At 28.5% G+C, this 18,131-nt stretch overlaps 1 protein-coding gene across 2 annotated transcripts in view; it reads left to right on the forward strand.

Moving 5' to 3' along the window:
* Positions 1-17,232, forward strand: part of LOC107454090 (uncharacterized) — a 93,071-nt gene extending 75,839 nt beyond the window's left edge. Inside the window, exons 4-8 of one of the 2 annotated variants that reach the window (XM_016071146.4) lie at positions 3,578-3,943; positions 5,146-5,322; positions 9,239-9,343; positions 11,926-12,007; positions 14,309-17,232. In XM_016071146.4, the coding sequence (XP_015926632.2) occupies positions 3,578-3,943; positions 5,146-5,322; positions 9,239-9,343; positions 11,926-12,007; positions 14,309-14,537 (959 nt within the window). In that variant the 3' untranslated portion in view covers positions 14,538-17,232. The remainder of the gene's footprint in view (positions 1-3,577; positions 3,944-5,145; positions 5,323-9,238; positions 9,344-11,925; positions 12,008-14,308) is intronic. The other variant, XM_087165497.1, reaches the window with a different exon arrangement.
* The last annotated feature ends 899 nt before the right edge of the window (positions 17,233-18,131 follow it).

Genomic DNA, 18,131 nt, shown 5'->3' on the forward strand with positions numbered 1-18,131 from the left:
CGATCGGAATTTCGGATCATCCTAATTTTTCTATAATCCGAACGATCGTTTAATCATCCTAATTTGTTCGAATTTAAAAAATTTAACTATATTTGTACTCACTAATTCAGCATTTCCTTCAGAAGGTAAGAAATGCTTTTATAAAAGCATCCGATCGTTCTTAGCTTTATCTTAAGTGACTGTTGGGCTTAAGTGTTTCTCTTTTCTATTTAAGGTTTCACAAAGAAGTCGGCACTTATACAAGTTTATAGGTGGAACTGCAGATGAAAAGTATTTTTAAAATACACTGTATAATGTATAATGATAATGGAAAATGTATAAGGTTAACACTTATGCAAGAAAAGAAAAGAAGAGTTTTATTATGCGTATTATTTTAAAGCAATTCGTGTTAAGTTCAAAAAACTATTTTTTTGGCATAATTTTCTTTTATTTTAGTGAAGAAAAAAAAACAGCATTAAATCATACATATCTATGAATCTTTCTTTTCTTATATTATTTTTCCCCCTAAATAAATATGAAATCCCGGGGGAAACTTCTCACCAAGTACTCTTGCCTATTATAATTGTTCTTGTAACACACGTGATGGGGATTGCTTCTAAGATTTTCCCTGTCAAATCTCAAGGGTAAAAGACGACGCGCGTCTTTTTTTTAGTACTAGTGGGCTGCGCCCCCTGCTCGCTAACGCTCGCCGACCCCCGAAAATTGCTACGCAATCTTATATGGTTTGCTTCACAAACCAAGCTCGTTTCGCTCGCTACTAACTTAGGTACATTGCAAATGCACAAAATTCTAAGAAATCAAAACAATCATTCAAATCCATATAAAAACTTTTTTTTTAAAAAAATACATATTTTTAGTAAATACTAAGTCATTAAAATAAATTTGAATTCAAATAAATGACAAGTAATTCGTTAAACCTATTAGAAATGTACTATAGTATAAAATCTTAAAGCGTAACAGCACGACTGAGACTCATTTTTCAACGAATAACTAGTAACAATAATAAAACAAATAAATTCGAGACGTAAATCAAAAATCGTCAAATAAATTCGTAATATATAAATTCGTGAAAAAAAGCGCTTTCGACAAAAAGCTAAAATAGAGATCTATCGACAAAGATTACTCACTTCTGTCTAGCTTAGTGGTATGAGATTGCCGCAGCTCATAGGGTGAATTACGGTGAGAATGCTCAGTTTTCGTTTTTAAAAGCGCTATATGTTGAGCCACCTCAGATAGATTTGGCATGTGACATTTTTAGTGGCAATCATTGGTCGATTTTCTAGCTTTGCCATTCGGAGAGTTGTAATGATGCTTTTTTTTGTCGCCGTGTAAGAGAAATATATATATAGATGATTTGGATTCTTGCTCTCCATATTATGAATTCTAAATAAAAACTGTTTTGTATTTTTACCCACATGCTTGCATTATTTCAATGCTCGGTAATACTGCCATAACACACACGATTTTCAGAAAAACTGTGCCGCATTTTTGGTAAAAAAGAATTAAATTTCTAAGTTTAAATAAAAATATGATGATTTTTATGAAACTTTTATTAGTTCTGGTATCTAAGTACCATGTTGTATTTTCGGTAGAGAAGAAATAAAATAGGGTTCTAAACTGATTCAAAACAAATGATAGAAGGGGCGAGTATAAAGCCTGGGGGGGTCTGATCTGACTGGGATCAATGATTGTCCAGTCAACACTCGATGAGTCATGCATTACAGAGGATAAACCGAATGTTTCTGAAAGATATAGTGCCCCCCTAAAAAGATTCTTTTTAAATCTCCTCAAAGCATTTTATTTGTTAAGACCCAGAAGTCCGCTTAGATACAAATCGCATAAGAAACATATGCATTGTATTAAAGTATTAGAGAAAGGTATGATTTTTTAGCAATCAACGTTCTCTAAATATCTTCCAAATCTTAATTTTAAATTCTTATAATATTTATTGCTAATTCTTAGTAATTTTGGAATAGATTTTTTTTCCAATTTATTAAAGCGCTAATTGCAAGTATTAAATCGACCTATTTTAATATGTAAATTGAATTTATCTGCAAATTGCAATGATTCAGAATATATTATTGTTGCAACACAAATTTTGAAAGCAAGACTAGACTTCTTCATAAAATTATCTTATAATTCGTTTTCTGTAGGATTTTGGAAAAGCAATCAAATTTTAACTCTCTCTTAACTGAAAACTGCAATATTTATAAAATATTGTTTTTACATTTTGATAATAGAGCGAAATAATTGTGTTTTCTTAATAATTATAATTAATATTAGTTAATAAATAGTTTTAATTTTAAATAATTAAAACTAGTTTAAGAATTTAGTGATTCTGATCCGAATAAGAATTTATTTTTTGTACTTTCCAATTAACTCCACTCTGAGGCATAAAACTCTCTTATTTTACTTTCACTTAATCCTTGAACTGTATTTCGTAATTTTAGAAAGTAATTTCGTAGTAAAATCACGTGATTTTGGCATGCGAATTCTCAAATATTTGAAAAAACAACTGACTTACTCGTGTGACTTCTCAGCGAATTTTAGTATTTCTCTAAACTTTTTAGCGTATAAAACCATTTATACAGAAGGACGGGATGGTGCAGGGTTTAGTGCTTTTGCATACCAAGCATGTTACCCAGGTTAAAGTTCTTCACAAATGCTATAAATGACTATTCGATCCCTTATACTCATTTTAATTGACGTTGTATTTCCTACCATTTGTGTAATTGTTGTGTGGCATTAATCCTAATGCATTATACGAAATTTGTATCCTAAAACCAGTAAAGATAGTAATTTCTTCGATTTGATTATTTTTTCGATCCCTGAAAACATTTAGCAACAAAAAAAAAATGGTTTCGAAACAGTAGAAGAAATTTTTGTAAATTTTGAGTTCATTTTATACATTATACCCTCTCAGAAAATAATACAACGTTTAACCGTAATATTGGTGTAAAAGTTAGTATAACTTCAATATGTGTTTGCTGAACCATGATTCTTTTCAAACTGACGCATAGTCTCGTGTTTTAAGGTAATATGTATATTCATCTTAGAACCTTCTATGACTGTAGCAAATTTGCACGATACTGCGTTTTAAAGCACTGCAAAATTTCTAACTGTGTACGAGTCTTATTATTTTGTATTTCATTTTATTACTTATAATCATAAAATGTTTTTTACTTCTTCTTACAGATCTCTTTTATTAAAGTGATTTCTTACAACAACAAAAATTACTTGTGTGCAATGTTATAAAAGGTTAAAATGTAACTGGACTCATTGGTCCAAATCCCACACCTAAAGCATTGAACCATAAAACTTTTATTTTTTATTTAGAATCTTTATTTCTATTTACTATTTCCCAGTGAGAATCGGCATTAAAATCTAGCGTTATTTATGACCATGTGTAATGAAAACGCTGCCTGATAAAAAAAGACTTTAAATGAGAATAACAGGAATGATACCGTTAACTGTTACATTATAAAAATAAATTTTTATGTGTGTGTTAAACAAGTAAATTAGAAATATTTATAATTCCTCTTTATACCGCAATCATAATTTTTTTCCACCCTTTCAGAATCAGACATCAATAAGTTCTGCAACAGTAAAATAACAAGCACAAGCGGCTATATATCTTCTCCTGGATACCCAAGATACTACACTAAAGTGTCCAACTGCACGTGGACCATTGAGTCTTCAATTATGCAAGAGATGAAACTAACAATCCTAGATCTCAACATGAGGACTGGCATACAAGCAAGGGGTAGAGAAATTTGCCCCGATAGTTTGATGGTTCTAGAAAATGGACATAAAATCCGGTACACATGTGGCCACTTGAAAAAAGAAACTATGATACCTCTGACCACTAGGGGTGGCTTAGTAAAAGTTCGCTTCCAAAGCAACGAGTTCTTGCCGTCCAGAGGATTTTTATTATACTACAAATGTAAGTCAGTTTGTCGATATATTTATAAAAAATTATACGATATTTATTTATTGAATCTTGGAAAGGCAATATGGCATGCTCTTACAAAAAAAGGGTGTTTCTGAGGTTTACAGATGTAAAAAAAACCTCACCTGAAGTCAAAAATGGTATTATGATTTGCCCCAAAAATAACCTCAGACACACCTCATAAAATCAACCACTTATATAGCACAGCGATACTTTTAGTTGAGATCGGATGAAATTATTCGCACCTCAAAGCTCTTAAGTAGATTTCCTTCAACCTCAAAGCAAACTGAAGAGTAAATAAAACAATTTCCTGCAGCTTCGGTGGTTGATCTTGTAAGGATGCCTTTTAAAATTAAGTCAACTTCAAATAAGCCTTAAATCAAACTTAACACCTCAAAACAACATCAAATAATCCTCAAAATCACCTCAAATTTTCGTAGGGGATTTTCTGAGGCATCTATTCAAAAACTAAGTAACTGACTCCCAATGAAAAGAAATGAAATATGTGAAGATTTCTGAAAAAAGACACAGCAATATTTTAACTACTTGAACTACTTTTGAAATACCTTTATCTTCGTTAATAGTGTGTTGTCTGTTGTTATTTATGTTTTCATTGCTCGAAATTCTTTACTAAAGTCATTTTAAATTCTCTTTATTCTTTTCCAACTCATTTTCTCCCTTTAGGCATGTGAAAAGCACTTTTTTTTCGTCAGCGGATACATTCACATCCACATTAGATATGTCTGCATGATAGAAACTAATTTATACTAGTGATGAATATTCATTTTAACTTAACACTTTTTATTACTAATTCGTTTACTCATTTATGTTGTGAAAGTAACAAGGTTTGTTAAAAGAAAATCATGCGCTAGTTAAATATTTAGCGCAAGTTTAAAATTATCTACTAAAAATGTCAACTTAAACAGTCAACTTAATGAATAATTCAGCCCTAACACTTATTATTTAATAATGATTTGCTTTCTTCATTCATGTTAAAAGTCTGCATCTAATACAATTACTATATATTTGGTGATAGGAACCAGCTATATAATTAGAATCAATCCTATATAATTTCGTGGAAAAATTTAAAAGCAATTAAAATTAATGAATAGCTTAGACAGGACAATTTTTTTTAAGAAAAGCTCGTCTGATTCATTCCCGTCAAAATGTAACTGAAATATGATTATTTCTTTCAGTTAATGGATGCCGTCAACTGCCCCCACCGCGACTAGGCTACCTCGTATACAGTAATAACCGATCAGCCCTTTACATGTGTTGCAAAGGACACGTCTTCAATGATTCACTATCCAACTCTCTGTTACTTCAATGCATTGATGGTACATACTGGAATGGTACCGTCTCGACTTGCATGAGTAAGTTCCACCACCCTTAGCTCAGAATGTCAGTTAATGTCACTGTTGATTTGTGTATCGACAATTTATGTAACCAGGAATATTAGTTTCTCGTATTAATTCGTTACTTAGATTTACAGGGGTCTGTCCAAGTCAAATTTACAACCGTTTACCGGTATCTTCACGAATTCAACTTAAGGAAAAACGGTAGTTTCACAAAATACTTTTTCTTAAAATTTTACTTTTGTATCTCGTAAGAAACGTATTTCTACCACATTTTTGTGCTGGTTTTTTAATATAAGTTTTAATTTTCACAAATTATGTCTAAATTTTCACAAAATATTTACCTTTCAGAAAAACCTAGACAGACTCCTGAGATATCGGTATCATATTGCAGGTTATAAGATACTGGACGAAATAAGGAATAGCAAGATAAAACTTGGATGCGCACTATAATTTTAATACCTATTAAAATATCCCAACCAAACTCTCAAATAAGCATGAAGAAATTGCTACATGTAACAAATTTATCAATTTTCTGCTACGAGAAAACTCGACAGCTAATTTAATTTTGATCAATTCCTGGTGAATTGATATATTCCAATATGTTTAGGACTGACAAAATCTTATGAGTTGCAAATCTAATCCCACGGCTAACTTTCTGCCCGACAAGGAACTTGGCGTCGATTTCAAATCTTGTTTCACCATATCTTTCTTCCACTATCCATCTATCCTTTATTCTGTGGGTATATGAATGCAACCCATCCTATAAACAACTGTAAGATCGATTGAATGGCAATGATTGCGCTACTTTTGTGATTCTAATTCAAAAGTATTCCTTTTATAGTACTTTTGGACAATTGTATTTCAACAAGAACCAACTGGTTGGGCATAACTGCTACTGGCTCAATACCGAATAATTTATTTCTCAAAGAAAGTGAATGGAGCTGGAGTCATATTTTATATAAATTATGAATGGTTTTGAATGAAAATGTGACCCTCATAAAACGGATAAATATGTGTAGCACAGAAATGGCAAATTTTCTGGCTTCTAGCCGGAAATTTTTCCCACTCTTTTAAAGTGGCAGTGAAATTTCTGTCTTAACATTAGATTTTAAATGATTTTGTTTACCAGAATATATAAATAATTAAAACACATGTATAAATGTCGGAAAAGCAAGCACACAAAGGAAAAAAAATCTATTAAAATAGCCGCACTGTATGGTAACGACATTTCTGTTAAAATAAAAATTTTAGTATTAAAAACCAAAATATACGGGAACCATTTTGTTAGTTATTTCGCTCATATGGTAATAGTTTACCGGCTATTCTGGTTTTCAAAATTATACCGTAAACCGGGGCGAGTCTACCCATCCAGGGGCGAGTCTACCCATTTTAGTTTTATTTAATTTTCACTATTTTAAATTGCAAATAAAAAAAATTTTACCGACGGAGGACTTAGTTCAGAGTCTAAGGAAGATGGCGCTGTAGTAGTTTGATCCGTTTTTATTTATCTGGTGTCTTTTTAACCGACCTGTTCAAACGTCTTTTGAGAGATTTGTATTGAAAATCAGCAAACTTTTAGTTGGTGCTCCGTAAGTATATTATTATTATTACTATTTTCACTTTGGTTAAGTGATAAACTTATCTAAGACTAAGATTACATTAATTTTATATGAAAAAAACCAAAAAGAATGTAAGTTTTGCTGTTGTAAACAAAAAGCCAGAATTCGCGGGGCGAGTCTACCCATTCGTATTTAGTTTTAATAAAGCATAATAAAATAATTTAGAACTTTGTTTATATTAAAATTAAGTCATTTTAAATGAATTTGAGTATATTATTTTAATTCTGCATTGATAAATTTATCATTAATAAGAAAATTTATAGGTTAAATATAAATGTAAATATAAAATATGTTTATTTTACCTATTTTTTCAATTTTTATATTGCAAAATTAACTTTTTTTATTTAATGCAAGTTAAATAAATTATTATTTATAAATTATTATTACCTCCCAAAAGAATGGGAAAAGGATTTTTCATGATTCCCAATGTTTGAATTTCGATTTTGTTAATAATCTATAATTATTATTATTTATTAATTACTTAATTGTAAATTTATATTAATTTTAATTTATTTTTATCAACAATAATCAGAAAAAAATGTTATTTTATAATGTTAATGAGTATAAAAACAAAACTGTGATCAAAATGTGATAATCGATCAAGTACTCAATTTGTGTTATTTTATGAATAGAAAAATGGAATATATAATAAAGTTATGAATTTTACTTCATAAATATCCTATATAGTAACTAAAATAACAATTTAATAGTAAAATTTGATCATTTACAATGTTAACATTCATTTTAGTAGAATGGGTAGACTCGCCCCATACGAGAGATTTGTCAGCAGTTCTATAAAAATATAAAGTAACAGCGTAACTGTTAATATTTTCTAAAATCGATTTCACAGCTTTAAAGAGTGATAAATAGCGATTCCGAAACACCTATTAAAAGCCTTTTTTCTTTAATATTTACAAAAGTTTGACCACTTGAAAGTTGACAAACTGAAAAAATGAGTAGACTCGCCCCGGTTTACGGTAGTACTTATTACCACACATTTAGTGAAAAATACAAAACTGAAAGGTATACGTGGGGGAGGGGAGTAGATATCGACAATGTCAACGACAATCAATCTATGAAAAATTACCCCAACATAGAATCGAGGTAACATTTCTTATATACTAGGGAATTGGAATTTTGTAGTGGTAGATACTCTACAGCACTCCCCCACCAGAATTTTATCTATGATCCTCGATGCTGTCTTACCAGAATCTGCGATGATTGGGGTACCACTAGTTGATTCATTGCTGCTTTGTGATAAGCCGGGAGAGCTGTATTAAGATCACCGTACTTTTTGAGTCCTGATTATACGAGCTGAATTAAGTTCACGGTCGTGGTCGCTCCTGTGTTACCTTTAGCAGTCGAGTGTATACTTGTGTGTGATCGAGACTGAGAGGCAACAACGTGAGGAGGACTATGTCGCAGTTACAAGTAGCAAGTAAAAAAAAATCCAAATTTGTACAAAATTGATCGTATAGTTTACTTAAATAAATTCGCATTTTTTTTTTTTTTTAACAATAAAACTTTAAATGAATTCGCATTCTTTAATTTTCTCTTAAAAAACTTCTTAAAAAGCGTGATAAAGAAAAAAAAAGAATAGGAGAATATGATCACACTTTTTTAAATTGTTAGTACACAATTGGGTACTTACAACTCGAGAAGAAGACAATTACTGATACACAGACACGTGACCTATGTCGTCAGCGCCAGCTGATAAACAAGATGGCGAGTCAGTGTCGAACTAAGTTTCTCTACTTGGGTTAGAAAGTTATATAAAGTGAAATTATTTAAATTCAAAGCCATGTCACACATCGGATTTGTTAAAATACAATTCTTTCTTGTCTACATCTTTCACTTAACTTAGATTCAGTATTTTTTTATTTTTTTTTTTTTTTATTTTTTTTTTTTTACTGTAACTGTGATATATTTTTGTTTTGTGAAACTGGCAACATGGATACATAATTAGTTTATTTTCGACATGACTTTGCGCCTTTCTTTGCGTTAAGTAACAAATATATAGTGAAAGAATTGAAATCATTGTGATGGAAAATAGAAAATATCAATCAAGAGAATTGATACTTAACGGGCATGGCTTACTCCAAATAGAATAGAAAGAACAGTTGATAACTTAAACAAAAGCCACGCTTCAATAACCAATCAGGATCGAGATACCCCCACTACGTCACTTGCAGGTATTTTAAGAAATGTGGTTATTCATTTATAAATAAAAAGCATAAATATCCAAGTAAAATATAGATTCAATAAATATGCTATTTAAAAACCAATTTTTTTATGTTCTAATTTGATTTTAGGTATGGAAGAAGCCATTCGTCTCAGAAGCAACGATACGAATTTTGCAACAACGCCAAATGTTGATATAGTCGAAGTGTACCTAAGGAAGCACAATTATGTTGAAGGTAATTTTTAAAACAACTTTGAACTCCCAGGCAATTAGAAAATTTAGCTTAACATTAAATTCATAGTTGCAAGTATGCGGGGGGAAAAAGAAAGAAGTTACAGGAATTTAGTTTTGTAGGAAAAAATTCTATGAGCTTAAACATCGCTCTGAAATATTAAACTTTACGTCACGTTTTAATTTTTTAAATCTGGATAATTTTCAAGAAAATCTGATTTTTGTAATCCTAGTAACAAACATTTTTATTTCAATTTTCAATTATTTCATGACATAAATCACCATCTTTAAATGTCACCTTGTCGAAACTGAAGTGAAAAACTATTCACTTTTGCGATCGTAAATTAATAGAAAACTGGAGGAAAAAATAACGCTTTTAAAATCTGACGAATCACCTGTTAGGAAGGAGGGATTAATAAGATCAAATACTGTTTGATAGGCATTATTCGAAACATTTTCTATTTTCAACCAACATTCTGGCAGGTTTTTAATGCTTTTGCATCCACTTTGCACTAAAAGTTAAATTTTCAATTTTTTTTCTTCCTTAACAAACTTTTGATAACGAATAGATAATTTTGATAATAGATCCTTCAAAAATGGTTCCAAAAGAAGCGTATCCTTTTAAAATAAGAAAAAATTTTCGAAGTACTAAATTACTTTTAGAACTTCAATGAATTTTTTCTTGAAAATATAAAGCAATAAAATTATAGTTAGTATTTTTGGTTAGGCAATAAATTTAATTCTGCACATTTACCTATTACTATAATTTACAAATTAGCATATATTTTTCTTTAAGCTGATGAAAACCTATTTCGGTGATTCTGAAAAATTAACGAACAAAAAATACACAAAAAGAAGTATGTTTATCAAAAATCTAAAAACAAACAAATATATAATAATAAACTACAACATTTAGAAGTTCTAAAAAAATTTTCTTCAAAATATAAAGCAATAAAATTATGCAATTAGCATATTTCGATAAGCAATTAATTTAATCTTGTATATTTGCCTATTATTTAAATTTATAAAATTGCAATTTGCTATTCGTTAAACTGATGAAAACCAATTTGAGTGATTCTGAAAAAGTTTCGAACAAAAATTAAACAAAACCATTTATCAAATTTCTATAAAAAAATGTATAATACTAAATTGCATTTCAAAAAATACTGATTGCAGAATTTTTTCGGTATAATTGTTTTTACAAAAAATAATAGAGAATCTAGAAACTGAGCTATATTATTTAAATTTTTATTGGGTGACAATTTTGAGTATTTCATATTTCAGATAAATATATCAGTTTATCAGATATATCTGTTTATTTGTAAAAATTAAAGAAGGAGGATTAATATTTACTTCTTATTTAGAATTTGCCCCTTCCGTTATCACCTCTTTAATTTATAGCGAAATTTCAATTGTTATTTATTTGCGAAAATTAAAGAAAGAAAATTAATATATACATCTTATTTAGAAGTTTCCTCCTCCGTTTTCATAGTTTTAATTTATTGTGAAATTTCAATTATTGTTTATTTGTGAAAATTAAAGGAAGATGATTAATATCTACATCTTATTTACAATTTCCGTTTTCATCCTTTTAACAGTTAAGTCAGTTCGGAAGAAGAAAAAAAGCTTTCTTATACATTAATTTGTGACAATTGTATACTTCATTTTTAATGAGGATTCTAAAATTACATATGAAGAGCGGTTATTGCGAGACACCCTAAATAACATATTTAGTGTAATTACAATAAAATAATTAATCTTGTTGATTATAGGATGTTTTAGAAATCAGTTTTTCTGACATTGACTTTAATAGAGGACGGGAACTGAATTTATTTTTTTAACTCAGTAATGACGAAATTACATATTTCGTTATTTTGAATGTTACAGTTTACATTTAATGTGACTGAAATTGTGATTTACACTTATTTAGAATTTGCTTTACAAGATTAAAATTGTGAATTTCTAAATTTTTTTATTTGAGTTTTGAAACTTAAACTTCCTAGAACGTACACTGTTGAAAATTCCTGATCAAATTGCGGTAAAAAGTATAGATGCCAGTTCTTTTTACCATAAAATCCATTTTAACCGTAAAATTTTACAGAAAAAATCCGATGTACAGTAATCTTTACAATTATATTTACTGTAAAATCACTAAAATTAAATAAATTTTACTGTAAAAATTGCGGTATAAAACTTTACAGTAAAATTGATTGTTCGGGAAATTGGATTTTACAAGTGCTACACTCGCAGTGCCAGTTGTTTTTTTACCTTAATTTGATTCAGAATTTTTACAGTATATATTTTTATACCTCCAGTTTCAATTTTAAAATCATCACGATGATTAGTGCCGCATCGTAATATTCTCATACAATAAAAATATTGATTTCTGTAATATATTTAACAATATTTGCATATTTTTAATTATTATTATTTGAATCAATAGCATATTATCGTTTCATTCTAGAACTATACGCGCTGTGAGTACATTCTATACGCACTACAAAAGTCGTGTATTTAAATAATAAAATTGTAATAATGTTACTGTATTTCAATAATCATTCATTAACTATAATTTTTTTTCCACAGAGATCCTTATTCCAATGGCCTGTGTTGTTGGTCTCGTTTTTGGAAATGTGGCTATAATACTGCTTATACAAAAGATTAGAAAGTAAGAAAATTTCCTAACTTTTTGAAAAAAATTAGTAAATGTCAAAATTTTTTTAGTCATAGATCATACTGTTTTGAGATTAATTAAAAATTAATAATAATTTTAGGATTTTAAAAAAGCAAATTTATTAAAACAGAAGAGTTATTTTTGATGAATACTTTTTCATGCATATTGGGCAAAAAAAAAACACTCTTAATCTACAGATTGAATTTTTCATGCTTAAAGATTCAACCTTAATAATTCGAGCGCCTAACATTAAATATGCTAATTAATTAGAGCAGACAATATTTAAGTTTCGAAATCAGACACAAAACGTACTTTAATTTTGTTAGCGAATAGTAGAATTCTTGCTCTTATTTATAAGATTCGTTCATCCAAACATCAATGTACTAAAATAATTTTAACGTAATAAATTTAATTTTGTTTTAATAACAGTTGAAAAGCTTTGAATTATAAAGGACACAAATTTTTACATCATTTTAAAATATGTAATTTTAATTGACGAAATACAAAATTCGAACGAATAGTCGAATAAATTTTAAGAATAAATTTTAGAATAAATTTTAAATGTTCAATTTTTTAAAACTATTCGATAAATTTCATTCAAATATTTTTATATCGATTTAAAATGATATTCTTTATAATGACGTAACAAATTTTATACCTTACAATCCAAATTTTTTCGGCAGTTAATAAATAAAATAATAAGTAATATATAAAAATTATTTTTTACGCAGAATTAATTAATAAAAATATTTTTTTACACAGAATTACCTTTGGATAAACAAATTTTTTAACTGTGTGGATAAAAAATTTTCGATGCTCTTAAAAATTTCAGGTGATACGCAAAAAATTAAATTAACAAAAAGGGGAACAACAATAAGGCGACTGCTCTTTTACTTAAACTATTGGCAACACATTTTCCAGATTGCCACTATCCCAATATTTTGAGGATGTTATGTGTATTCAGAGAAAGTACGTTTTTGTGCGTATTTTCGTAACTTAAAATATCGTCTGCACTAATTAATTATCATATTTAAAGTTAGGCAGTCAAACCATTAAAATTTAGACGTGGTACGTGAAAGTAAGATCATTAGACCAAGTTATTCAGGGTGCACATTTTTTCTGCACACTAGAGTGTAGCGTTCTGCACACTTAAGATAGATCTTAAATTTGTGGTAAATTTTAGAGCTACATAAAAAAATAATGGCATTAATAAACACCAGTTTTATTACTTCATATTTTTAACTCTATTTTGTGACTGTTTATCTCACTATCAATTTTTCGACCACACTTTGGTTACCTAGCTATTTGCTTATTTTTCAGACGCTGAAATTACTACCAAATAGAATTTAACGCAATAAAATTTCAACCATTTCAATTTGAACTATCACGCAACAAAAATTCAAAAATAATAATATTAATAAAAGAAAAATCGTTTAAAAAAAGCTTATATTATTACCTAAAATTTCTTTACGTTTTAAAAACTTCTTCATTATATCATCATAATTGATGACACGACAACCCTGGGTGGGCCCTGGTCTTCTTATGAAGATTTTTCCAGTTCACTCTTTTGCAATGTTCGTCAGTGCAATAAAAATAAAATTTTATTTTAAGACGACTTTTCCATTGGAATACATACTCATAAAAATATTATGAAATATGTAGGCATAAAAAATAATCTTCTGAATGTCTAATAAACTCTCATACAGAAATTGTAACGTTGGCTCAAAATAAAAATATTGGTTTTTCTTAGTATCTCTGGAATTAATGCACGGATCTTATGTTTAATTTGTTTATACAATTTTTTTTTTTAAATTTAGATTAATTAATTTTTAAAAATTATGTGTTGCTTCTTAGTATAAAAAAATTTAAACCATAAAGCCTATTTTTTGCTGATGCAGAAGTTTTTCAAACCTGACCTATTTTAAGATATTCATTAACTACCAGCATAAATTCTAATTTATTTTTTTTTAATTGATCAAAACTGAACATTTTATAATCATCACTCAAATGTGATGATCAGTTTCACTAAAAAAAAATTTCACCACAAACTCACTTATGAAATAAAGCTGATTTGAGCTCGGAAATTACATAATTTATTGCTTTTATTAAAAACGAAATTATCTGTTTGAAAACATCATCTCGCAGAATTAGCTGTAGTAAGCAGCAGTATACTTTCTAACCAGAAGTAGAGCAGGTCAAGAGCACGAGATAGTTGTTGTCTACATTTAAATTGAAAACATCCTCCATATCTTATATTACAACGTCACTAATGTTTATTTATTTTATTTTTTTTAGAAAGAGAAAGACAAGCGCATCTAATCATAATGGCCGCTCAACCAGTGAAATGAAGAAATCTACTTCAAAGCCACAAACTCTACAAGTACCAGTCAATATACCAATAGACTCAACAATTCCCCCAATAACGAATCTACCAGGATCACCAAGAACAGTTAGTATAGTGCCTGCATCTCGACCCATTCCAACAATCAAGCAAGCACCAAGAGTACTTATGACTGACTTATAGTCCGTAATTCCACTTTATTTATTTTAAAAATTTAGCCAATTAATGCTAGGAGCTGAAAAGCATACTTTTGGCTTCTTTTTAGTGTTTAATTCTGTGCTTCAAATGAAATTAAACAAAATATTTGACATGTACTTAAAGAAGAGAAAAATATTTCTATGAAAGCCACAGAAAATATGAAAAATCATGTATATTTTAGATGCCATGCATTTTTTAACATAATTTTCAAAACTGAAGACAATATATATATTTCATAAGTTAAAATACAACGAAAACATCGAAGACAATAACTTAAAATTCAGGAAAACAAAATAAGGGAGAGATATAATCTTGTCATCAGCTCACACGATCATATCCACAAAAAAGAGTGCTTTCTGATATCGTATTAATACAGCCAAAGCAAAAAATTTCCTTAAAAAAAATTTTTTCTTCTTCTTGTTTTCTTTATATTTTTAACTTATTTTTGGGGTTCTATGTACTTGCAGCTTATGCACAGTAAACAAAACGATATATATAAAAGAAAATCTATAGATAGTAAAAACTATCGATAGTAAAGTAAAATTGTATAAATTATTATTTACAACGCGCTTAGATTTTTTTTCAGTAGAAAAAATAATAATAAACTGGTGCATAGAATCTAAAAACATCTGGTGCTAAGCCATGCTCTAATTTGGCGTAAAAAAAAGATTCATACGAATTAGTACAAAATGAAAAATGTTGAAAATCATCCTTTTTTCCAGAAATGTCAGACAAATGATAAAAAGAGACGTTCTCTTAAGAAAAACACAAAATAGGAAATATAAGCTATTGTAAATAATAAATTATGAAAAATATTTACTTCATCAACTATATTTTCTGTGATTTAACGATGAATTTGTATTTGTGAATCTAGTCACGATTGCTTCATATTAGAGAATATTTTTTTAGTTTATTTCGAATATTTTTATATAGCTAATATTTATTATACTGTGCAACATTTTTACTCGAAGTATATAAAATTTTGCTTTATTAACACATAACAATGTTATTTAAAATATTTTGCTGAAATATTTACCATTATATAGATACAGGTACATAAAATTTTATAAGTCACGATTGCTTCATATTAGAGAACATTTTTTTAGTTTATTTCGAATACTTTTATATAGCTAATATTTATTATACTGTGCAACATTTTTACTTGAAGTACATAAAACATTACTTTATTAACATAACAATGTTATTTAAAATATTTTACCTAAATATTTACCATTATATAGATACAGGTACATAAAATTTTATAAGAATTAAATAATATCTTAATCTAGTTTCAAAACCAGATAGATTACTTGACATAGGGGACCCTCATGACAAAGGGGTGTGGACCCCAAATAGGGTAGAGTTAAACATGTTTTTAACCATATTTTATTTTCATGAAAAAAAAAAGAAAATATGGCAATTGACATTAACCCTGATACGAAAATCATCCACACGAGAAAAATACGAAAGATATAGCACCAGGGCTTTATCTTTTTTAATTACTAGTTTGAGTTTTGAAAATACATAAGGAACTCAGATCTTAACTAATAAAAGTATTTGTTGCATTTATTTATTTTAACTATTCGTTATTATTTGGTGGATGATTTTTGGTTTGAATTTGCATACTGTAAATGAAGTTCAATTTCTTTATCTCAATTATCTGTTTTGAGAGGTCATTCTCGCTTAATGACTTATAAAGAAAATTATTTTTATAAATCCTACGTCACAAACTTATATTAATGCAATTTAGAAATATGCATTGCCAGCCACAAGACTAATTCGATATACATATTTTTAGCTTTTTAAAAAAGTCATGACTTCTATGTAATTTGCGTTTAGAAAAATAGAGGCAGCAGCATCTAAACCCGTTTAAACAGGAAAAAAAATGAAAAAGTAACAATCGATGTATAAACGAGTTTTCTTTTCTTGGTATTTAAAACAAAAAATAAATCTATTGGTTTTGAAACTGGACATCAGATATTCATAATGTTCATCTTTTAACCTTGTTCTAATATTTTTATAAGGTTGAGTGCGTTTGCTAAACCATTTACAATACATCTTCCACAAGAAATATCCAGCCATATTTATATATTATTTGTAATTTTGTAAACAGCCTGCCAAATAGTATTCTTTTAATAAATGTACACTAACTGCATATTTAGCTTAATTTGTATAGACACTTTTGTTTACTAACTTTGTACTACTGTAAATAATATTTATATTAAGAGACTGATATTGTATTATAGACATCATTTTACCGAAAAAGTATGCAAATTGTTTTGCACTCAAATATGTGATATTCCAACGGCAACTATCATTTGTATAAACTTTTCACACGTCATTTTGTAAACACATTATTTTTTTTTCATGTTAAGTTGGTGAAAATGTATTTCCAGTCCTTTCCTTGAAGGTTCAAAATAATCCGTGTTAAATTTTATTACACGATACTATGGTCAAACTTGAGCGAAAATATATTTCATTTTATTACCTTATTAAAGGAAGTGGAAAATTAGCACGAAATTATGGTTCAGATATGGTGCAGTGCACTCTCCTTATGATACATTTCTTCTCTATTGTTTCAATCAAAAATGAAAGACTTTTTCACCAACCTAACAATTTTCATCAACCCATGAATTGTATTATAAGATAAAGTTTTCAAATAAAAGTTATTATGAACTTTTTAGTGTTTTTCATTTTTTATCCAAAGCATGTTACACTTATGGTATCACAATTATTTCCCCATATTTTAATTTTAGAACAATCTGAGTGTAATAATTTAATCTTCTGACAGTGATGCAGCATACGGAAAATAAAAAACGAACCAACCTGAATAGCTTTTGATCTAATAATCGAATCTTCACGTTCTAGAACTTCATCTTAAGGTCCGAGGGGTGACTTCAAATAAGCTAACTAATTGGTGCCGATGATGTTTTAAGTTACGAAATCGGACACAAAAAAGTACTTTTTCTGAATAAAGGTACCTTTTTTTTCCGACGGATTTGGGTTTCTTACCCTTTGAATATAGTTCGCCAATCTGTAAAATATATAGTAAATTTGTCCTTTTTTTTTTCAGTTCGATTTCGCAGGAACTATTCGACCGATTTCACTCCAATTTGAATTTTGTCATACAAAATTACATTCTTTAAAATTATGTAAAAAATTTATACCAATTTAAAAAATTTTCGACTTAAATTTATAACATAAAATAATGAAAGATGATAAATAATTACTGAAAGTTAAATTTTGAACGTAATTAAAATGCAACTTTAAAAAAATATTTATTACCTTTGGATAAACAAATTTTATAAGTGGGCAAAATTTTTTTCATTCGCTTAAAAAGTTCTAAAGATTTGCTAAAATAGGCAAAAAGTAAAATTAACATTTAGGGGTTTAAATTTTTAACCACTCTCCTAAACAAACAATCGGGAATATGTTTTGTGGGTCAGAAATTCGTCGCAAAAAAGGTATGTTTATTCAGAAAAGAACGTCTCTGTGTATTATTTCGTAACTTAAAATATTGTCTAAGCTAATTATTAGCATATTTAAGGTTACCCCCTCAAACTATTATGATTGAGTCCT

Source organism: Parasteatoda tepidariorum, chromosome 6 (genome assembly GCF_982258835.1).
Source record: "Parasteatoda tepidariorum strain Cologne lab strain chromosome 6, Ptep-v5.0, whole genome shotgun sequence".
NCBI lineage: Eukaryota > Metazoa > Arthropoda > Arachnida > Araneae > Theridiidae > Parasteatoda > Parasteatoda tepidariorum.